At 38.5% G+C, this 23,345-nt stretch overlaps 6 protein-coding genes across 6 annotated transcripts; 4 read left to right on the top strand and 2 right to left on the bottom strand.

The window, feature by feature from the left end:
- Positions 1-1,096: 1,096 nt before the first annotated feature.
- Positions 1,097-1,874, top strand: LOC149040784 (uncharacterized). Its single transcript, XM_089182896.1, has one exon. The coding sequence runs from the start codon at positions 1,113-1,115 to the stop codon at positions 1,659-1,661; it is 549 nt and encodes a 182-aa protein (XP_089039022.1). The 5' UTR covers positions 1,097-1,112; the 3' UTR covers positions 1,662-1,874.
- A 1,465-nt stretch (positions 1,875-3,339) lies between these two features.
- On the bottom strand, positions 3,340-6,305 carry LOC113675919 (retinal homeobox protein Rx1). Its single transcript, XM_027192526.2, has 3 exons — positions 5,445-6,305; positions 4,652-4,851; positions 3,340-3,745 (listed from the first exon to the last, which is right to left on the bottom strand). The coding sequence occupies exons 1-3, from the start codon at positions 5,563-5,565 to the stop codon at positions 3,533-3,535; spliced, it is 534 nt and encodes a 177-aa protein (XP_027048327.2). The 5' UTR covers positions 5,566-6,305; the 3' UTR covers positions 3,340-3,532.
- Positions 6,306-7,981: 1,676 nt separating this feature from the next.
- On the top strand, positions 7,982-10,833 carry LOC113675930 (CCA tRNA nucleotidyltransferase 1, mitochondrial). The gene is made up of 2 exons (XM_027192539.2): positions 7,982-8,902; positions 9,915-10,833. Exons 1-2 carry the CDS (start codon positions 8,059-8,061, stop codon positions 10,430-10,432), a joined length of 1,362 nt encoding a protein of 453 aa, XP_027048340.2. The 5' UTR covers positions 7,982-8,058; the 3' UTR covers positions 10,433-10,833.
- A 706-nt stretch (positions 10,834-11,539) lies between these two features.
- LOC113675862 (ras-related protein Ral-A) lies at positions 11,540-13,152 on the top strand. Its single transcript, XM_027192462.2, has 2 exons — positions 11,540-11,781; positions 12,003-13,152. The coding sequence occupies exons 1-2, from the start codon at positions 11,677-11,679 to the stop codon at positions 12,492-12,494; spliced, it is 597 nt and encodes a 198-aa protein (XP_027048263.1). The 5' UTR covers positions 11,540-11,676; the 3' UTR covers positions 12,495-13,152.
- Positions 13,153-14,838: 1,686 nt separating this feature from the next.
- LOC113675859 (uncharacterized) lies at positions 14,839-21,569 on the bottom strand. Its single transcript, XM_027192456.2, has 9 exons — positions 19,641-21,569; positions 19,083-19,253; positions 18,731-18,920; positions 18,173-18,229; positions 17,498-17,599; positions 17,216-17,293; positions 16,620-16,736; positions 16,159-16,290; positions 14,839-15,962 (listed from the first exon to the last, which is right to left on the bottom strand). Exons 1-9 carry the CDS (start codon positions 21,373-21,375, stop codon positions 15,158-15,160), a joined length of 3,387 nt encoding a protein of 1,128 aa, XP_027048257.2. The 5' UTR covers positions 21,376-21,569; the 3' UTR covers positions 14,839-15,157.
- Positions 21,529-23,304, top strand: LOC113675861 (uncharacterized). Its single transcript, XM_027192460.2, has 3 exons — positions 21,529-21,729; positions 22,381-22,502; positions 22,588-23,304. Exons 1-3 carry the CDS (start codon positions 21,529-21,531, stop codon positions 23,114-23,116), a joined length of 852 nt encoding a protein of 283 aa, XP_027048261.2. The 3' UTR covers positions 23,117-23,304.
- The last annotated feature ends 41 nt before the right edge of the window (positions 23,305-23,345 follow it).

Raw genomic sequence — 23,345 nt, forward strand, 5'->3', positions numbered from 1 at the left:
GAGCGTCAGCCCTTCGTTAAGCGCGGCGAGCGCGGAACGAGAGCTTCTTTCTTTTTCCTGTCTTTCCCCACCCCCACCCCTCTGTTTCGCCCACGCTCGCACTCTCACCCTCTGCACGATGATTAAGAGATTGAAGGGATGTGTAAATGTTCAAAGGTATCTGTATTTGCTGATATATTTGACATCCTTGTATTTTTGGTGGTGACGGCCGCCCATATATCTGGGGCCGAGTTGATCCCATTCAGGTAATAAGCTATACGCTTCATTGGCGCACAGCCAACTTTATCACGAATATTTGGGGGTGTGAATACTAACTACATCGGGTTTCTTTTCTGTAATTGTTTTAACTGTAGTTTACCTACAAAGATCGTTTCTTTACTTGATAAGATCCTAGTTCAAAACTTAGCAGCCAAGACTTAAGATGAACAACTCCTTATTATTGGGTAATATCATTTAAAAAAAGTATGGATGTTATGAAAATGTTGCGCACTCTTTGTAATAATCTCTTATGCGTTGTTTTTTACGACATGACAAAGGCTAAATCGCAATGTTAATTTCATAAAAGAGAGAGAGCACTGAAAGTCACTAAGTCAGACTCTAACTGAGAGTACCCGCATGTTTCTCCATTGACACATAGCCCCACCATACACAGAGTGTCATTGCTCACGACGATAACACTAACTTCCCTGTTCATTATCTCTTGTTAAGACCCTTAGCGATGGGAATAATTGCGAGATTAAAAAAAACTTCGAAAGGAAAACCACGAGACAAAATAAACGCATTATAAAAACATTTCGAGACTCAAGCTCATCGCTGAAGTATCATTCGCCGCGCCCCAAAATGTTTTAAATAAACAAAGGTAAAAGGTCTGATGACATTTTTGCTGATTTATCACGTCCAAAATTTTGAAACTCGTCGAGTTGCGTAATATGAAAGCCACCCAACTCTCACGGAGTAGGCGGTAGTCTCATGTAGCTACAAACAATATTAGTTTGTTTGTCTCCGTTATGAGTACGATAATTCCCAAACGTCCGGTAATTAAACACCTCGTGGAAAAAGATCATGAATTGTTTTTTTTAAAAGCTGCCTTAAAAGCGATTGAGAAATAGTCCATGCAACCTCTAAGTAATTTCATTGGATGCAATTGTGACAGCTGGGAACAGTTCATTGAAATAAAATACCATCGTATCGAGTTGCATGTCGCAGTTCAACTCTGTGCAGACGAGCTAGAGGTCAGGTGGAAATTTTGCAAGTTTAACTTCTTTACCAAACCAACCATGAGTGCTGCTCTCTATGAACCAATCCAAAAGAGCTTCGGCACTCTGCCCGAACGTAATGGGGAAGAAAAAACTTACAAGCTGGAGCTGCCAGTCAAAGCAAATGAGGTTTTGATCTACTCGTACGTTACAGCTCACGGAGAAGGAAAGTTTCACCGAGGCTACTTTGAGTTCTCAACTTCTCAAGGAGAAAAGGAGTTTACACAGTTCCTGAATATGGCGACTGGGCAAGGCATAAATACTGTCAACTCAGCCAATATGTGGTTTCCATTTGGTGACGGGACCTTGACCATCAAGCTTGTGCACGAAGAAGGCGACAAGAGCGTGGCAGCTGTCACAGATAAAGACTGGAGTGAGGTGTTCGTCATCGGCTACAGATCTTAAAGGTGATGCAAGGAAAACTCTTGATCATCTTGAAAAGAATTTAGTCAAAAAGTTACCTTGAAATTTGCGAATTGACTAAGAAATTTAAAAGGAAAAAGGTTTAGATAACTCTGTAATTTAGTTCGTACAACTGGACCTCGAGTTACATGTTGTGAATGTATCTTGATAACAACTGGAATGTTTAATAAACCCCGGATATGCAAAATTTTAAAATTTCTCGTCTTGTTATGTTGTTCAAACGCGAGGTGTCAAAATGCGGTGTAGTGTTTCTAGTTTGATCTTCTTCAGTCTTTCAAAAGCTTGAATTTCAAGTAATTATCTAGTCCAAAAGCCAAATCAGCGGAGCCTCTTTCGACACACTGCCGGATGACATCGGCATTTTTTTTCCTTTTTCTTTTACAAACTGTCTGTAGGGGTCTGGACTGGCGAGAGGCATTCGTCTTCAATTCAGCCCAAAATTCAAAAAGCTTGCTAACCCGTCCCCTTTCCCTCCCGCCTTGTTGGCTGCCTACGTGTCACCCTCCATGTTACCCTTTCGTTACCCTTTAGTTGCAATTCGGCGTATTTCAAAGTAAATTCTCATAAAACTTTTACCTCTTCATTCAAGTTCAGCATAACAAATTTGTTTTCTCATGTTCTTTAAGTTGTGAACTAAGGCCATATGACAACATTACGGTGTAACAATATAAAATTATCAACAAAATCGAACAAGCTAAGTGGTAAGTGCTAGAGGTTACTCTGGGTTTCACAGAATAAAGTGATTAAGATGCTAATCTGTCGCGGGGATGATTCCCAGTGTTCCTGTCTATTTGCAAGCACCTACCGATACGTTTTCTCATAAATTACTGACGAGGAATGTTACGAAATAAGAATCACCCTGGCCCGCTCGAGCCCAAACCTCTCAAAACTAGCCGCCAGGGCCAATGATGGTCATAGCAAAATAATTTCTATGATGGCGAGCTAAGTTAATGGGGATAAAACGCACGAAAAGTGTTTGTTACGCCTTTTAAACCCAAATCTCAATTTATTGTCTACCACGCATTTCTCGTAATTTTGGTTCTGAGAATTTGGCGCTGGATCACAAAATAATCTCCTTGTGTTGACATTTTCCTGTTTTCTCATCACTTGCGTGGTTGAGATAGTTTTGAAATTGGAGGGGGGAATTATATCTTGATCACTCTTAGGAGTGAAAGGGTCATTAAAGGTTAGGCTAAGGAGCCCCGATTAGTCGATGGAGGGGGGGGGGTTGAAAAGTTTTGAAAATATCCGGGGGATGGTACCAAGGGGTTATAAATGCCATGCCACCTCTCCTCTTCATCAGAATTGGAGCTTTATAAAAATCACAACTACATTGCATTACGGGCGGCTCTTTTCGATGATAAATTTTTTTTCAGTGATCGATTTAATTGATTCGAATTTCTTTTGAGAAAAAAATTTGGCAGTCTTCTGTAATAAAAGCAGAACATGAACAAGAAGGGAAACTTATTCCAGCAGAATGTTTCACTTTTATCAGTCATTTGATGAGTGTGCTACTTGTTAAAGTCATTTCACTTAACTCCATAAAAAAAAGCTTCGTAGGGAATACGTTTCATCCAGAGAGCACTGAAACAGCAACCGAAAAGCTATGACACCTTCCCCCCCCCCCTTCCCCCCAACCAAGCCAAGATCAAATAAAAAGAGGAGATAAGGCACGATGGCAAAGATCATGTATTTATGCGGTGTTTCACACTTTTTTAGGATGGAGGACAAACCAAAAAAATACCCAAATTTATACCTTGCAAGATTTTCACTGTTATGCGGTGCTCTACCAATTTTAAGAATCAGTGCGTCAATACACATAAATTCGCTTTAGATGTAACTGCCTACAAAACTCAGTGATTACAAAAAAAAGGTGGCTGTTGGTTATCTTGATAATGACAAGAATATGGTGCCTGGAAGCAACCAGATAACTGACAGGAATCCTGTGGTCTAGCTTCGCCCGGCATATTAGGTGGACCCTCAGGTAAGATGGAGGAACATAACACCGGAACTCCAGGGTTTAGGCTCTGTCGTCGCCAGCGGTATCGCCGTTTCTTGAACCAGTTCTGAAAAAATGAATACATTTTCCATGAATATTTGTTTAATTTTTCTCAATCCTGAAGCTGTTGAATTGTAGAGAAAACAAGAAGGACGAACAACGAAAAAAAAAGGAAAAGCTGACGTTTCGGGCGTTAGCCCTTCGTCCGAGCGAATGACGAGGGGCTAATGCTCGAAACGTCAGCTTTAGAAACTCTTTACAGTGGCCAATTTAAATTATCAACTCAGTTGAAAAACCAAATTATCTTATCAGGACTAAATGATACTTGATCCGAAAAGCAATGAACATGTAGCTCTTTGAAGCGACGAAATTAATTCTTCATTCTTAAACGCGAAACGAATTATGGCTGGACTGATGAAACTGAGCTTTTCTGACTTCAAGTATTAAATATTTTTCGACGCTTGGACTCTTCTTTGAAAGAGAAAATATCATTTCAGGAACTGATATATCCGAAAAGTATTGTTCAATAGATTTTTTTAATCATGTGATTTTGAGAGTTCTCGCCACAAATCTACGAATTTTTAAGGCCTAGTAACTAAAAACGGTTCAAACAAGTTGAATCTATTACGCGTCTCGCCCATACAAGAAATTCGAGCATTTTTCACTTCCAAATAGTAAATTTAGCATTTATTTGAATGTAACTTCGGTCTCGAAATATTTCTAGTCGGTTTTGCCTTGCTTTTTATCTATAGTTTTCGGGCGGTACGTGATTTCCTAGAAAACCAGACACAACAAGGTAATAAAACTCTTTTTCCGAACACAAGGTATTTCCTCTATGTTATAAAAAAATTGGTTCATGCTTTTAGCTTTGGGGTTTGTCGAGGTACGGATGCACTTGAGAAGGTACTTTCACTCCATTCTGCTTTTTCTTTGTCACTCTTGTCAAATTTCAATTGCTCAAAGTGTAGCTTACCAACAATGTTTGATGCTTGAGTCCCAGTCTATGAGCCAAATGAGCCCTCACTGCTCGTGAAGGATACGGAGTCTGCAGAAATGCGCACTCCAGCTCAAGTTTTTGATACAAGGAAATCTTTGTTCGCGTTTTCTTCATTAAGCCGGAATTTGAACCAGCCTCAACATCTTTCCGGTCCTTTGCAGAGTCCCCTTTTCGTTCTAAAAAAAGGGAAAAAACCAGTCTATTTGAATAAGGATCATAATCGGGAGACAACAAAAAACCCGACAATACCATGCAAAACTTCAAAACATTCGTGCATGCCCATATATGGGTAATCTATTTCCCATCCTATCTGCGCCATTCTTTCGGTGTCTGAGGGAAGCCGATTTCTTCAACTCTAATGTCACGATCAATAGACTTTAAAGGTGAAAACGGAATTATATCTCCCACAATTGTAGTTCAAATTAAAGGTGGCTAACTTGGGTGCAATGAAGAGATTTTCATACAAAACTAAGATAGATGGTAAATTACTTTTAAGTGTTTAATTCTCTTTGAAAAAGTTGAACTAAACTTCAATTGACACTTATGAAAAGACAGACGATGATTTTTTCCTCGATAGTTATTCGGGTTAGCGACCAAACGATGTAAAGATGAAGTTAAATTCTTCACCATTTCGATGATATGTTCCTGTTTCTATTATTTTTTATGAAGATGAAACTTTTCCCTCGAATGGACTTAAGATCAGCTTTTTATGAGATGTGGGTGAAATAATGGCAGTCAAAGCCAAGGATGATGCGAAAATTATTTCTACCTTTAAGTTCGATGTTTCTTTCGTCCTCTATGTTGACGGTGTCCAGGAAGTCCACCCCCGATTCTAACTCAGCCATAGGTTCCATTAAAAACGGATGAAGTGATGATTTTTCTCCACTCATATTTAAACGACCACCGCAAAAAAGGCAAACAACAAATAAATATTGACGTAAGTTGAATCATGCTTATAGAAAAACTGGCTAGAACCAGTCTCTGCTCAGTAAAACCCGGCAATGTACAGGCATTATTTCAGCAGCTTGGGGAAGAATCTAAACCAACGGGGGAAGGCAAAAAAAGGGTCACCTTTTCATCCCGGCCGTGCGAGATAGCTCACGAGATGGCAAAGCTTGTTCTTAATTGAGAGTCCTTCATGGTAGGTAGCATCAATGTATATTTCCTTTAATTCCACATTTTTAACTGCGAAGCTGCGATCTTTTCACAGTTGATTTTAGTTTAAAAAATAGGGACACTCCAAAACTTTTTTATCCATCAGTACAATTTCAGAAAAATAATGTCATTGGTGGTCGTGTTTACACATGTAACTTGCATACGTTTTTTAGGACCAGTTGAAAAAGAGTTTATCTTCAAACTAATCTACGTGAGGCGCAAACATTTTCACTTATCAATCATTCAGGACTTCCAGAAGAAAATAGTCCTATGCAAGAAGTACAAAAAAATGTAAGAAGAACTTACATCCCATTTCTGCATTGATTAATACTGACCATGAATAATAAAACATACTCAGCGTCATCTTCCCTGTTGAACAATACACTGTGGTTGGATGAGTGAGTTTGTTCAGTCGAGGAGTTGAAGGAATCCAGATGCTATCTCAGTTGAGCCCAAAATGTTCGCAGAAGCTGTTTGGAGGACATCATACGTGCTACGGCGTTCAGTCGGATCACTTTAACCGCTCTATCTGCTGGAAAAAAGTTTTAGATTCCTCGAAAAGGAGCATCAGCAATTACCGATTATGATCTCAGGACTTCTTGAAAAGGCTTCTTTCCCTCAAAAAAGGAGAGACTATGAAAGAAAGTTGCGAAAATCTCAGTTCCCACTCCAAAGTTCCGCAGCTGACGCAGTTCATGGTAAAGTGGAAGCTTTCAAGCGAGGTTTAAGAGAAAACGCAGGCTCGGTTATAAAGTTGATTTGGGTGAAAGAAGAAGTGTGAGTTTAATCCGGCTGTTAATGTAGTGAGTTGCTTGTTGAGAAGACCGAATTATCCATGGGACGGGCAGAGGAAATCCTGACTGATAAAAACGGCCTCAGAAAGGTGAAGTCTACAGATGACATTGTAAAGATGTAAGACGCAAGCTACCATTCTTCAAAAATTCTTAGGCTTTCGAATGGATTTTTTATTCTGAGGGAGGATCTCGAGAAACAGCTAAAAAATGAACTTTCAGGGAAGGCTGGGATAAAATGCGAAATAAGTTGTGGGACGAAACATCAATTTTGTGATGTTAGCTTTTATAAAGATGGTGTTATTGTTGTAAACCTCCCTCACAACCGTCTTTTGGCCGCTTACACCTAACAGCAAGTTTGTGGCTATTTTTTTATTAATCCATGCATCACGCTCTCTACTCCCATTTCTCTTTAGTGAATTATCTAGTGTTTCTATCACACCCGATAGTCGCAATCCACACTTTCCACACCAGGGATAGTTTATTTTCCGGATAATACTTTATTTTTCATAAATCACCCTGTAGAGTTGTGTTCGGACAGTTAGCTATAATCGGACACCTGTAATCGGACAGTTGAAGCAGCCAATCATATTTAGTCCTTTCAGTCAAATCCACCAATCACAGAATTGATCGCAATAACCATAGCAGCAATCACTTATCCTAAAAAAATTGTGGAATTTCCAAAGTTGAGGAATTTTTTACTTAGACATTGTCTCTACTGCACATATTTGTCCTAAATGTATATGATGTTTTCCGAAATTGTGACAGTTCTGATCAATTGGTAACTGAGGACTTTGTGTCGTCCAGTTCTGTCTGTAATCATACTCGTGATTGACAAATCGGACTCCCGCTTCGCGGTCGTCCGTTTTTGCTAGTCACTCGTATGATCACAGACCGAATTGGACTCCACTCGGTCCTATTACCATTATTAATAATTTTAATCGTAGGGATGAATGCCGATAGGAATGCTGTACTTTGTTACCAGGACACTGAATGAATCAGTAGACACACAAATAGTCATAGTTAAATATCGCATTTTGTATGGTTTATTTGGCTTATCACCTTTGATTGCGTTTTTTTTTTTCACTTACTAATCAAGCCATCATTTCTTGATAATTTTGGTTTTATTACAGTTAGTTGACAATAATTTCGGCACCATAGAGTTTCAATGCTGACATTTAATTTCGAGCGTAAGCCCTTCGTTAGCCCTTCAAGGTCATTGTTAGGATGCTTTCGAGAAAGGCTTTTTCTAAAGTTTGCTGATAAAGTAAGGATGCTTGTATAACGAAACTGCATGCTAAAAACATGAAATCCCCTGAACCTTCGACACCCTTGATAATTCTTGATAAATCGTGACGCATACTTGGACACTTTGCCGAATATCAGCGGCAGTATCAAGATGGCGGTCTGAACTGTTAGTAAGCCTGGAACAGTTTCATGTTTGTTACTAACTCCAAACTAATGTTTCGTCTGAACAACCTGATAAAAATAACTATTTCAAAGCAATTTTTGGGTAATTCGCGAAATTTGTTTCACCCAGTCCGAGAGAAAATGTCTGACAATGCCGTGGAAATACTGGACTCGCCCGAGTTCAAAAGCGTTCTCTCTCCAGAATTGCACTCTGTTGCCGCACCATTCCTACAGAATGGATACGATGTAAGAATAGTTGGTGGAGCAGTGCGCGACATTCTTTTGGGATTGCAACCGAAGGACGTTGACCTTGGAACAAATGCTACTCCGGAGAAGATGATTCAGCTGTTCAAACAACACAATATACACTTCATTGAGACCGGCCTAAACCACGGCACCATCACGGCTCATGTTAACAAGCAAGACTTTGAAGTCACGACTTTGCGGATTGATGCTGAAACTGATGGCAGACATGCAAAAGTAGAATTTACCCAGAACTGGAAATTAGATGCAGAGAGGCGTGACCTTACTTTCAATGCCATGAGTTTGGGACTAGACGGAAGTTTGTATGACTATTTTGGCGGAAAGGAAGATCTGTCCAACCGTCGTGTCAGATTCGTAGGTGATCCAGAGTTGCGAATAAAGGAGGATTACCTTCGAATTCTGAGATACTTTCGTTTTTATGGAAGAATAGCTTCAGAAGAAGACAACCATGACCATTCAACATTAAATGTTATACGGGAATGCGCAGACGGATTGAAGAAGATTGCTGTTGAACGGATTTGGATGGAAGTCTCAAAAATTTTGACTGGAAATTACACACCAAGTATTTTGCATCATATGTATGAGCTTAATGTTTCTCAGTGCATTGGTGAGTGAGATAGTCAAACTCCATAGATACAGAAAGAAAGTGTATGGGCTTGGGGAAGGTGTAATAAGGTCAGTGGTTAGTGTGCCGGGTGCATGGTTGAAAGGTGTGGGTTTATACCTTGGCCAGGCCAGTGCATTGTGTTCTTGAGTGAGATGCTTAGCTCTCATATTGTCTCTCTCCACCGAGGAGTGTAAATGGGTACAATCAAACTGGTAGGGAAACTTTGAAGAATTCCTGAGGGCCTGGGTTACATGCAGTGGACTAATAACTTATCAAAGAGAAGTAACAAACTAGGATAAGTTTGTGTCAAATGGGTCATGAAACTCATACAGCAGCCACATCAAGTGTCTGCATTTGAAAAGATAAATGCAGTGCCATGTATCAGACTGTCCAATTTTTGATGCTTTGATAAAACTGGCCTAAGTGTTAATTTGTCTTTGGTGCTTTGAAATACTAGTTAAAATAAAAAAAAAATATGAACAAGGTAAAAATTCAAAAACTGCAAATCTAATCTTGAGCTGAGGTCTAGATACTGATATAGATGATTAATTACTATTTGCTAAAGTGGAGCATGGTAGTGGAGGATATTTACCTTGTTGCAAAGCCACGAGGTTAATATCCATCACTAACCACTAACACTGAGTATATACTAAAGCTGCAAGATAATATAGCACAAAAAGATGAATTTGACTCATTTATTACTGCCTTGATTACAATACTTTCGGGTGCAAATCCTGCACCCATTGCTCAGGGGTGAATAGCAAAGGATATTCAGAGTTTGTGAAGCCAATCATAGTGCACCTTCAATGTTATCCACTGTTTTAATATGTACTAATGATTGATATTTAATGATAGTCACTTCTACTTACTTATCATTTTGTGTGTAATGAAGTCGTGATGGCTTGTCAGCCAAGCATTTTTAACTTGCCTTAAGACGATTGCCCTACACCATAAATATATTTTTTCTAGTCTTTAAAGTTAGACTAAAGTAAGTGTTGTTGTCTAATTTCAGGCCTGCCTACTTATTCTAAAGAGAGCATGCAGGAATTGACTAGAGCATGGAAGGAACATAACATCCATCCACTTCAACCTGAAACTCTGCTCTGTTCCCTTGTCAACACTGCAGATGAGGCTGAAAACCTTGCAAGGAAGTGGAAACTGTCTAATGCAGAGAAAGCCTTGGGCAAATTTGTAACTCAGCACAGGGGACCCAAGCCTCATGAGCATGTTCTTAAGCCATATCAAGACATAATAGTGTCAGCACCTTATAAGCATGTAAGGAGTTTGATTAAAAGTTATGTTTTGGAAACACTGCACTATCTGGGAAGACATGATCATGCACAGGAAATAAACACATGGTGCATTCCAGTGTTTCCTATTACTGGTGGACACTTGAAGAAGTTGGGAGTCAAGCCTGGACCAGAATTTGGAAAAATGCTTGGAAAACTAAAAGAGATCTGGAAAGAAAGTTATTATACTGCCAGTGAAGCAGATTTACTAGAGAAGGCTAAATCCCTTATAGAGGGATGATTCCTGGTCACTTTTTCGTCAGTTATTGATCATGAATTAACATCAGTTGTTGTACACAATGATGTTTAGGGACCTAAATCCAACCTTGATCTTGCTCTGGTCCTGAATATTTTATTAATTTTTTTCTGGAGTTTCTGGTCATGTAAACTGTTGTTTTAACTGAGATAATGATTGAAAACCAATGTGACTGAACACTAACATTTTTGGTCTTTGCAAACTACAGACAATGAATTACTTTAATGGATCAAAGCATTTACTGGGCCCATGTCAATAACAGTTTTATGACTGAAGTGGCTATTTTAAAATTTGTTTATGAATCCAGACTTGTATAATTGCCTAAATGTTTGTGTGTGTTCAATTTTCTTAATGATGATAGAGAGAGAATACAGGACAAATTCACATGAAGTTGAAAGTAATGACTTCCCCTGCACATGTTATTTGAAAACTAAGGTTAGCACTGCCCCTATTCTCTGTGCTTAAGTCATTATTTGTCAAATGACATCAGCATTGCTGCTAAGGACTTAAAACTTTTGAGATAGGGAGGGGTCGAGATCTTTCTTTTGAGTAAGACTTTGCTTTTGTGGGTAAACCCTTGAGGAGTATTTTTGCTTATTCATATTTGTTCTTTTAATTTCAGTCCATTCACGATCCACAAGTATTAATCTTAATCCTGAAATCTTTGGTACTGGTTCTTAAACCATCAAAGAAAATGTGCCCCACTGAATTTCCTTAAGTTTTTTAAAATAAATTTAGGGAAAGCCATCATTACTTGATCCTGACACATCGGTCACAAGATTTTTATCTTTGTCTGTTTTGTAATACTTCAAGGTGAAAGTACCTTGGAATCTACAATTTTATAGTAGCTGGTAATCGAATTTGAGATCGATTTGTCCAGCCCCTTGTTCCACACACTCTTCCCCTGCACAATGTACAGGGAATACACGAATTTCAGACATTTAAAGAGAGAGAGAGAGAGAGAGAGAGAGGAATCAAAGATGAAAACTCGCGTGATAGCATCAAAGTTGAATTATATCGTCCTCTTCCATAATGGACGTGTTATCGCTTTCCTCAAATAGAAATGACATTTGTGTCACGTGGTTAGGTTTTGCTTCCACCATCACTGACGAACAGGCGCGGCTGCTAAATTTAAGGGTGTTGAACTCTGTAGAGCGAAGGAGCGGTGTGTGATCGGTTCATGCTCAAATAGATTTACAGCAAGTTTTATCGGCAAAAAGTTTGCCAAAATGTCGAATGCGAAGGAAAAGCAATTGGGGTTACATAAAGTGATCATGGTCGGCAGTGGTGGGGTTGGAAAGTCTGCACTTACCCTGCAGTTCATGTATGATGAGGTGGGTGTTAGGAGCGCTTAAACTCTTCTGTCCTCTGAAGCAGCTAACCCACAACGTAGGGGTTTTCTGTCTATTTTACAGTGAGCGATTTATGTATGCTCTGCCAGTGGATGACATTTTAAATCAAACTTATAATTCTCTGATTTTGAGAGAGTTGAACTGTATACTTTCTCGCATGCCCATCAAGCTAGTGAAATCTATTTTGCTATAATTTATTTTAGTTTGTTGAAGATTACGAGCCCACCAAAGCCGACAGTTATAGGAAAAAAGTTGTATTAGACGGAGAAGAGTGTCAAATAGACATTTTAGACACAGCAGGACAGGAAGATTATGCTGCTATACGTGATAATTATTTTCGGAGCGGGGAAGGATTTCTTTGCGTGTTCTCAATCACTGAACCAGAGTCATTTGAAGCGACATCAGAATTTAGAGAGCAGATTCTTCGCGTGAAGGGAGACGACGAACATATACCTTTCTTGCTGGTTGGAAACAAGGCTGATTTAGAAGATAAACGGCAAGTAACAGCCGACGAAGCTCAGTCGAAGGCGAAGGAGTGGAACGTAGCTTTTGTTGAAACGTCAGCTAAAACAAAAGCGAACGTTGACAAAGTATTCTTTGATCTTATGAGGGAAATTAAATCGCGGAAAGAGGACGGCTTGAAACCAGTGAAGGACAATAAAAGAAAAAAGAAAAAGAAGTGTGTAATTTTGTAAATCTATGGCCAACTTACTTGAAATATTGTAAATTCGTATGCGAACTTTGTATCTGTGACCCAGTTCTTTACCTACTCCTTCATGAAGGGGTGGTCGACTGCGGAAACTACTACTTTCTTCCCTGTTGAAATATTGTTATATTTTCAACCTGGTACTTAACGAGTTTGAAACTGGTCAAAGGAGAATATGTTAATATTGTGTATTACATTGAATACATTTATTTTCAAGGAAGAAATTCATCTTGATTTATCTTTAAATTTCCAAGTTACCAGTAAATTTTTCTCCTATTACACAGGAGGATTCTGGCGATGAAATTAGGAATGATTTGACTTGACAGCCTTGGTCATCATCATGTATTCTCAAAAAAAAATTCAGGGCATTAGTTGTATTGCTGAGAAAAAGTACCAAATTAAAAGAGCTTGAACTGAGAGTATTGAGATGAATATGAAGACAGTTTTCAATTATTGTGTTACAAAGTGTTCATAAATAACAGTGACATTGTAAATAATTTTTGTTGTCTTGAATTGCAAATTCAAATCATAGACTCGAGACATTTTAGTTTTTTAACACACTGTGGCAGACCACTCAATGTCATTTAGCTTACTGTTGCAACTGAATCATGGCATCTTGTTGGAATTAAACCAGTTTGTCATTTCAATGTATAGTCAGTTTTCTTGATTCTGCTTCTCTGGTATGTTTATTTTACTCAGGTGACATTTTATCATTTGTCTTGTGGTTTAGTCAATTCTTAGGAAGTGACAACACCACAAGACGAATCATAGTACTTCATTTCTATTGTATTCACTAGAGTTAGGAATGACCACCCTTTTTGCAATATTTCTCTAGTGATGATAGAGCTGTCCTTTCTCTAATTGGCTAAGGATTGTGCCATACCTTGCTATAATTACTACCCCATGCAAGGTGATTATCATCACTACAGCAGTTATTTCTAAATAGCTGTTTGCTTCTTCTTAATATTCTTGAAGAAGCAAGGACAATTCTAAACACTTCAAAAATGAATATAATCATTTCTCATGATGTGGTCACTTCAAATGCAGATCATGGCTTTTGCAGACCTGAGGAAGACTATTAGTATGCAGTCAGATTGTTGCGATCCATGTGCAAGGTGACTACATCATGAGACTAACAATTATAATTCTCCTTTGAAGTATTAGTTACCAGGATGACAAACCACAACTCATTTAACGACCATTCTAAACAGTTGCCTTGATAGTCACTGAAGTTATCAAATATTTTCTTTAAGCTCTGTGAGTGATCCCCCACAGCATTCATATCATTTGAAAGTATTCATTGAAACTGAGAAGAGTAATATGCACCTCAAGTCAGGTCTAGAAGGAAACTGTCAGTTGTGCTTCATTGTAGTCTTTGCTTTGAGCCAGATGCCACCAGCCTCTCTTATTCTCTAATCTCCCTCTTCCTGGACAATGATATTATTCACATATGCGAATTCTGTGTGGTAAACATTTTTAATGTTCTTATGAAAGATAGACAAGCTAAAAGCTTACAGAAGTGTTAATGCTTGTGAATGGTAAGCATAGTATTGTTTGCAGTAGGAGCTATGCTGGGTATGAGCCGTTTATTTCTATAACTGCAATTCAAGTTAAAATTTAGGTTCAGAGAACACAAGGATCACAAAGCAAAGTCCCTTCAAGTAAACACAGCTCCAAAGTATACTTGAACAAAGTGGGATTCCTAATGTTATGACCATGTATAGTGCTGGTAAAATTACCTGCTCAAGTCTAACAAAATTTTATCATGCCACAAAATGATTGCTGTATTTCAGAGACAATAATGGCTAGAATGTAAACTAAATTATTTTGCCACCACATCTGCCATTCATGTGTTGGTTACTTAACTCTCAAATCAGAAAATCTCTGTTTTATTAGCATTTAACAACTAAATATCCTACCTAATAAAGAAAATGTGCCAAGTGACTTCAGCTAACTGAATAAATCTTCTGCAGCACTAAAAAACCACAAATCCCTCCTCCAGCTGGTGCCCACCATACAGCTGTGGGCTGAATAGAAGCAGCTGAATTCACAGCCCATTAAAACCCTGGTGTTCAATCAAGGAAATAAAAGTTTGAGGGTAACACTTTCACATTTCTTTCAGAAGCCTATCCTCATCAGTATGTATAATGTTTGTCATATTCTCCTTCCTATGGGTAATACTGTAAAGGATGATGTCTGTGTCACTTAATTATTTTGCATTCATGACTTAATCTGGGGTCCAGCCATAGAATAAGGGAAGAGAACAAAAAAGACTAGAAAGTGACAAGGTCAAAAACCCATAATGAGAATTACAGCAACAGTCTACTGAAGAATCAGATGAATAACCAGATCAACTTTTATTGACTTATAAAAGTCCTGCAGTGGTCAGACATGTTATCAAATCAACCAGCTTACAATGTGCTGCTTACAGTGGTAACATGATAGTTTGGTCTGTAAAAAAATTACATACTGGTGAGATAACGACACAGCCTCTCTTTTACCAAGATAATTAGCAGTTGTTTCTTAAAAATAAAATTATATCATATTATATACAAGTCTCTAGTAGAGCAGTATTAATGACTATCTCCTGATGTAGCACCAGTATTCTCAAGGTCATCAAGCAAAGAAAAAAACCATCTGCCAAATTCTTTATCACCATGTTTGATAGGACTCCACACCATGCTGTGGACTGGAACCTCTGTTTCCAGCAGTAACAGGGAGGCGATCATAACGTGTATCACCGTAATCAAAGACTTCACGCTTTTGAGAAAAGCTTTCTGAGTAATGTTCTCTGTAAAGATAAGGTGCTGACTCCTCCCTATATGATCGTGAGGAGGAATTATTGTAATCTTTGTTACTACCTCCCTCTCCATAACTGTAATGTCTAAACCGATCAGAAAAGGAACATCTTTCTTGATCTGTGGGAGGAGACAACTGTTCATAATGCACATTGGACTGCGAGTACCTATTTCCACTGCTGTTATCACTTTTTTCTCTTGAATAGGTATGAGAAAACTCATCAACAGAGGCATTGTGAGAATTGTTGCTCGATTCTCCTGGATAGTCCCTTGGGTAATCATGATAATATGAATCCTGCAAGAAAGTAGACTTAGGGTTGTCTTCAGCATATGAATACTGATGTGTTTCTTCTCTATCATAGAACACATGATCATCTCGTGTGGAATAAGCATCAGCAGAAGTTTCTTCTGTTTCCATTTCAACTGTCTCAATGCTCTGTCTGCGCAGAATTGTTGAAGACTCAAGTGGTTCTACTGATCTCTCTTCTTGCTCTCCTGTTGCTGATAATGCAGGAAGACTGTTGGAATTTTCCAGGCTGTCAACAACAGACTCTCTCCTTGTCTGTTTTGCTGAGCCTGCATCCTCAGCTATTTTCCCCTCTCCTTTGCGTCTACGTTTCTTACTCCACATCTCATGACAGTCCTGCCATGTTGGTAAGCTGAAAGAACACAAAATGTCACTAAGTATCAAGTACTTTATTCCACACTAATTACAAAAACCAATTCTCTCAGTTAAAAGAACAATTTAAGGAAGTTCATGAAGGAAAATACTTTTCTGTGGATTTGTTAGTTCAGTAAGATAACTTCATTGATCCCTGAGAGTAGGTTACTAGAGCAAAAAAGAAAGAAGAGTACCTTGGTGGGCTGATGTTCTCACAAACAACATCCTTCAGAAAGGGATGTTGTAGTGATTCTTCTGCTGTGATCCTCTTTGAAGGATCCAGTGTCAACATGCGGTCAAACAGGTCCAATGCATCACCTGGCATACTTTGAGACAAACAAGACATTCCCTTAATGCTCAGTGAAAGATAAAGTAAAAAAAAAAGCTCAAATGTATCTTTTTCAGCTAAAAAAGACAACACACGATATGACAAGAAATAACAGTGTAACTAAACACCTTTTAGAAGGAAAAGAACATCACACTGAAATAACATGGCTGAGCATGGCTGAAATAGGAAACTAAAGACTTGAAAGGGTATAGCAGAATAAGTTCAGCACAATGATTCGAAGGAGAGAAACTAGGATGCTATGAACAATAATATCAAAATCCTAAAGGCAGCAAGAAACACACAGGACATCTATCACAGGTGACTCACAAAGAAAATTCATCTTTCACTCTTCTGCGGTACTGTTTCTTGGGCTTCATTGTGTGAAAATGTGGCAAATGGATGACATCAGGCCATACTGCTGGTGTTGGTGTTCCACAGATACGACTAAACAATGAGAGAAACAAATTCTAGTCAGTGGTATCACTAACATTAATTCAAAAATCTAAGAATTACCTTATGTGGTCATTAAATATTTTTGGAATTGTTTACACATTACTATTACTTTATTATTTTTAAACTTATCTTCAGAAACAAGTTGCAAAATACTTGCTAAGTTTATTCACATGCAAAAACTAACAAAAAAAACACTGGTTTCTCAATCTTACAATGGCAAATGATGCAAGTATATCTTGAACTGCATCATTCCATTCATAATTTTATTTAAATCAAGAAGCCCTTTCCTATCTCTTTAATATTTTAGAGAAGCAAAGATAGTCTTGGAGTAAAGAAGTTCAAAGTTCATAGGAGTGGTGGTTGCATATTTCATGTAGGGGTAAAAGGTGGAATTTTTCATACAAAGGTAAAAACAGCCATGGTGTTTCAATCTATTTGTAGGTTAAGCAATGTACGATTCCCTTCCTCACCTGATTAGTTCCAGCTGACCTATCTCCTGCAATGCAGGAAATATTGGTTTCTTGGTAAACAATTCCCCCAGTATACACCTGATAGAAAATAGACAAAGATAAAAAGAGAGGACTGAAAGCAGGAAATTAGATGAATATCAATATCAATAATACTAGTGAGTATAAGGGTTCTTAAAGAGAGAGACTTGGTTTAATAACTGTCAGCACTACATATATACTGTACCAAATCTAATCCAGTTTTGTAATCAAATTAAATGGCATTATGTAGTATTTTCCACATACCCCACACTCCAGATATCTATCCCAGGCCCATAGCGTTCTTCTCCCAGCAAAAGTTCTGGTGGTCTGTACCACAATGTGATGACTTTATTTGTGTATGGCCTCCTAAATGTATCAAAAGTTTGAAATGAAAGAGAAAAAGAAATGTTATATTCAGAGATGTGTTAAAAAAAAGTGTCTTTGTATGAAAAAGGAAATTCACTGCAATAGCTTTCCATAACTAAATACCAGTAATTTTTACACCAATGCCAAAAGAAAGACCACTAAGGATACCTAATCAGGTTTATATAGTTTTCAATTTTTAAAAGATCACAGTTTGTATGACTTGGAAACATCCATTCACTGTCAACAAGAGTTATTTTGAGCAAATAATTTAGTACTTCTCCAATGAAACATAAGTATGTATCTTCTTCCAGACATTATCTTCCTTAAGAAATACTTTTAGTGTTGATAGCTATTCAGGCAACTGAAGGGTACTAAAGAAAGGCCATGCAAGCTGGCTTGACATGAGGGGAGAACTGCTGTGTTCTGTCTGAAAGAAACTTACAGCTTGTCAGCTAGTGCATGTTAGTTTGTTATAACACCAGATTTTTTTGTCTAATGGATGGACATCAGTAGGGACAATTACTAATCTGATCTTGGGAAAGAAATAATTGAAAGTGCATCATACGACTGCACCTTTCATCTGCCTCATACAGTCTTGCCAATCCAAAATCAGCCAGTTTTATTTCTCCCCTGCAAAGACGCAGACATTTTTGAGACACAAAGCAGATTAACAACAGTGAGTTCATAAATGAATAGAGGTGTAAGTTTCTGTGGTACTGTATAGATGATGGGTATTACAAAATACTTTAGTTCTATCTGCTAAGTTGCTACAGTAAATTGGTGATGGAAAGAGTTTCTAAGGCTGACATTTTGAGCGTCAGCCCATATTTCTGACTAAAGGCTAATGCTGGAAATGTTGGCTTTTAAAAACTCTTCATGGTGGAATCTTGTATGTTCATAAATGGCTAGTGACCTCAATTCAATGAGAGAAATCATAGATAAATTCTTTGTGCTACTGAGTGCTACTATCATAAAATATCAACTGACTAGTCAGAAATGTTATAAAACAAAACTAAGAAATTAACTTGTCTGTGATAATAATACAAGTTACAATGAAGTGAGAGTAAGTACAAAAGTTGTTACTGCCTGCTTGTCACATAGAAAGGAAGTGTTCAAATGTACAATACATACTTGTTACTCAGCAAAATATTGGAGCACTTAATGTCTCGGTGAAGAAAATTTTTGCGATGACAGTAGCTGAGGCCATCTAAAAGCTGTTTTGTGAAAGACTTGATGTGATCTTCCGTAAAATGAACCAAACCAGATTCCAGCACACCCATCAGATCATGATCCAGGTATTCAAACACAAGATAAAACCCACCTGACATCAATTATGAAACAAATCCATCAATAACTCATTGGCACTATTTATTAATTCCAAAGTTATTAACATTGTCACAATTCCACTCTTCTAAAAAAAATGTTGTATAGAATGTGTACTGAAAGAAGAAAACCTAAACACCAGAATCAATATCTTACTGACCTTTATCTTTTCGGAAATCAAGAGCATTTGGTTTGTCTGTGACAATTTCTTTCAAGTTCACAATATTGTGATGATTCAGCTGTCGAAGGATTTTGATCTCTCTCACTGCTGTGATAGGAAAACCTTCCTTCTCATTGTCAGTCCGTACTTTTTTCAGGGCAACCAGTTCCCCTGTTAATGCAAGAACAACATTTCCTTAAACCCTATGATTAGCAGACTGGATTCAGTTTTAAGGATGTTTACACTGGAAGATGTGTATAAGCTTCAAGTTGAGGTGAAATTCGGGCAGAATAACTTCCAATTTTGGCGGATTTGTGTTTACCTTTCTTAAAGAACTATGACGATTTGACCCAAATAAAATAAAATTATTGACTTGAACATTCATACCATTAGTCAAACAAAGCTCCAAATTTGCTTGACTTACATCATGTATACTGTAACTAGGTCCAGTGCTTCTCAATAAAAGATAACTTAATTATGAAAACAGCCAAAACTTGAAAGTAGTTCATGTTTACAGCGAAGTAGTGTTCATTGAGTGTTAAATCCACCTATACACACCTGTAATCTTGTCTTTTGCTTTATAAACTTGCCCATATGTTCCTTCTCCAACTTGATCAATGATTTGAAACATGTCAACACATCTTTCCCCCCACTCACTCTCAGCTGGAGTCTTTGGAGTGGTATCTGGTGTTGACAGTGGTGTTTCACTCTGACTGCTTGGTCCTGACTCTGAAGGTAACACAGAGGCATCTGTATCCTTTAAAGGTCGTAATGGTGGAAAGGAATGTTGTGTTGACTTAGGAGATTCAGGAAGTTTTCCTCCTGGGGAGCGTGGTGAGTATGAAGTTGGAGATTCACCTGGAGTACCTGGAAGTTCTGGTGGCAAAGGTAGTGGTGGTAATGTCGGGGCAGGAGGAGGTGGTGGCTTCTCTTCATCTGGAGGTAAAGGAGGTGGCTCCTCACTGGGAAGAGGTGGTGGCACTGGTTCATTCAAAGGAGGAAGCGGAAGAGCTGGTATTGATTCACTTTGAGTTGGTTTTTTGGTTTCTTCACATTCTGTCTTAACTCTAGATGAAGTAAAATTTGCTTCCTTTGCAAGGACATCTACTGGGGAATCTTTTGCACTAGGTTCTAAATTTTGTTTTGATTTGTTGATGACATCCTTCACTGAATTCTTGCTCACTCCATCTACAGTATCAACTCTGCCTTTGTCCTTAAATAAATAATCCTTGGTAGTTGATATTTTATCTCTAGAGTCTCGACTTACAGACTTATCATCTACTTTCCTTAGGGTGTCATTTCTTGAAGAACTTGATCTCTGCCACGATGCATTCTTGCCTCCAGACTTTTGACCTGATTGATGAACATTTGGGCTTCGAGGTGTGCTACGGTGTTGGGTCCTCTTTGGAGGTGTGCGACTTCTGTTATTGGAGCGTGCTGGTGGAGGTGGTGACAAAGACCTGCTGCGTGGTCTATTAGGGTTCCTTTGATTCTTCCTATTCCTTAAACCTGAATTCCTAAAGGGTGGTGATGGCGAATGACGTCCATATGGTGAGGGTGTTCGTCTCCTGCTGTAGGGAATGTAAGACCTGCTACGGCTGTCATATGGTGAGAATTGTCCTATAGGTGAGCGATATGGAGATCTCTCTTGAGATCTGAACGTTCTCGAGGGTGACCTCCCTCTTGATCCATAGGAAGGAGGTGATGGTGATCTTGATCTATGGCTGAAAGGAGACCTTGACCAAACTTTCCTATTCATCATAGGACTCCTGCTTGGTGACTTTGGTCGGTAAGCTTTTGGAACATGAGGCGACTCAGAACCTCGCCGCTTTGATGAAGTACGCACAGGCGAATAGTGCTCAAAGGTATCCCTGTTCGACAGCATTTTAGGAGACGGTGTCACGTCTTTCCATTTCGACCTAGAAACTGGCGACAAAGCGCTTCCCTCCATTGGCGGAAGATTCATGGGCGACTTGCCATGTTTCTTGCGTTTTTTGCTTGATCCTTGTACAGTGCTATCCTTTCTCGACTTCTTTCGTTTGACACTAGGCTTCGACTTTTTCGACGCAACGGGCGAGGGGCTCCGTGAGATCGAGCTGTACCTTTGAACAGGCAACTGTTCGGTTTCTTCTGAAGCGGAGGAAATATCTTCGTATTGCTCCTTTAGCTTTTCAACCGAGTCCTCAGTTTTGGGGCGTTTTCTATGTTTCTTTTGCTTATGGGATGACTTTTTGCCTTTGCTATGATTTCGAGCAGAAGGGCTCAATTCCTTCTCATTACGGGAACTGGGCATCTTGATAAGAAGTCTGGGCTGAAATGCTACTACATTGTTCACTTAATTGACAACTAGACCGGCAAAACAAAAGAGATATGAACTGTAATAAATAGCTTTTATAAGGAACGCATTTTCGTGAAACAGGGAGCGAGATGAAATTGGATTGTGGTAATGATGTTTTGCTCCGTCGTCGGCGCCATTTTGGATTGTGGAGGCATTCAGGCAATTTATTTTGCGCATGTGCACGACGCATTAATTATGTTAATTCTCATTTCCAACATGGCGGATGTGTTGGACGAACAGGAAGAGGTGTTGCAGGATATGGAGTGTACGGATATGGACTACAGAAAGATGAGGCAAAGTCAGGAAGCGGTACTTCATATGTTAATGATGCACTGAAAATTTATTTCAAAATTTGATCGATCCAAGAAAGTTGCACAAATTCTCGAAGGTACATTGACAAATTCTCAAGTTCCCGAAGTTTCTGAGATGAGACTTGTGACGTTTTAATTTACGGCTTAATGTGGCTCTATATTCTAGGGGTTCTCCCCTTTGGGTATCGGTGTTAGTATTTCTACAGCTAGCAGTTTCCTCTTAGCCACTTTTCTCGCTTTTTCCTATTCCTCTTTTTCCTTCTCGCACTTTCCCATTGTTTCCAGGAGTCCATTTGGAGGGAAAACAGCTGTGATACGTTATAAATTCAGTGTTTTCATCTCACAGACGGGTTACATCAAGGTATTTTCAGCATAACAGTGACTTATTTTGGTTCACTTTTCAGTAACATTCGAGATAGGGCATTGCCATTTCGTTTAATGCTGCAATCAAACGTGTCAGTTCAGACCTCTCGCAGACCTTTGTTCCTGACTTTTGATCTGAGTATTTCAATCCTTGTTTTTTGCGCTTTTAGATGTCTGTTGCAATAATGACCAAAGGGAAAATGAAACAGAATTGTATGTTCAGCTCTTTGTCTCGGAATTTGCATCTTCTTGAAGGACATATTTAAACTAAATATTTTTTTTCAAGGCTGGGTACCGTGAGGGTATGGAATCGGGAAAGGAAGCCAGTTTACAACAAGGTTTCAATGACGGATTTATTTATGGAGCCAGTGTTTCAAGGGAATGGGCAAAGCTGAGAGGAGTTTTGAGGTAAAACACATCCATGCATCTTAAGACAAAATCCTTAAGTTGCTCTTTCTTTTCACTTTTCTCATTCCTTTTATTCATAAAACAGTGCTCTGATGTTATTTGTGAGTTCAAATTCTGTGCAAGTACTTCATCCAAACATCACAAATGAAATCACAGAACTACTAGCATTGGTCTGCCAAATGGAGAACAAGGCTCTAAGTACACAAAATATGAAAGATGCAATACAGGACCAAATAAACCCACAGGATCAATGTTCTTTGGAAAAATCAGAAAATGGAGGTGCCTCTCTGACTCATCATAAAGTGGTAACTAAAGGTAGAACTGTAAATGAACATGAATTGTTGGTAGCATTTGAAATGCTTGATACACAAGATGGTAGTGCTAATGGCATTGATGATTTAAGAAGTAGATGTGAGCAAAGTGAGAATGTTGTAGGAAAAAGATGTTCCAAAGACCCAGCTCTGCCTGAAAAATTCTTCAACTGTAGCCAAACTCCAGTAGAGACATTTAAGATCAAATGTAATGACATGGAACACTTGTGGACTATGATTGTCTCATTAGCTGATAGACTTGGTATCGATAAACAAAAAATACTTGCAGTGAAAAACATTTAATAAAAATAATATTGATGTATGAATACCTTCTAGATAATGGCATGAAATTAAACACTTTGTAAGGTCTTCATCTTTAAAAACCCATTCACAAACAGTACATTGTAGTGTTCTGGTTTTAAACGGGTTTAAAACCCTGAGAAAACAGAAAGCCATGACACAGAGAAACACTAATAAATGCTTGAAAAGTAGTTGTTAGTCACACAATTTTCTTGCTATTGATAATTCATTT

This window comes from Pocillopora damicornis, chromosome 9 (assembly GCF_964200805.1).
Source record: "Pocillopora damicornis chromosome 9, jaPocDami1.2, whole genome shotgun sequence".
Classification (NCBI taxonomy): domain Eukaryota; kingdom Metazoa; phylum Cnidaria; class Anthozoa; order Scleractinia; family Pocilloporidae; genus Pocillopora; species Pocillopora damicornis.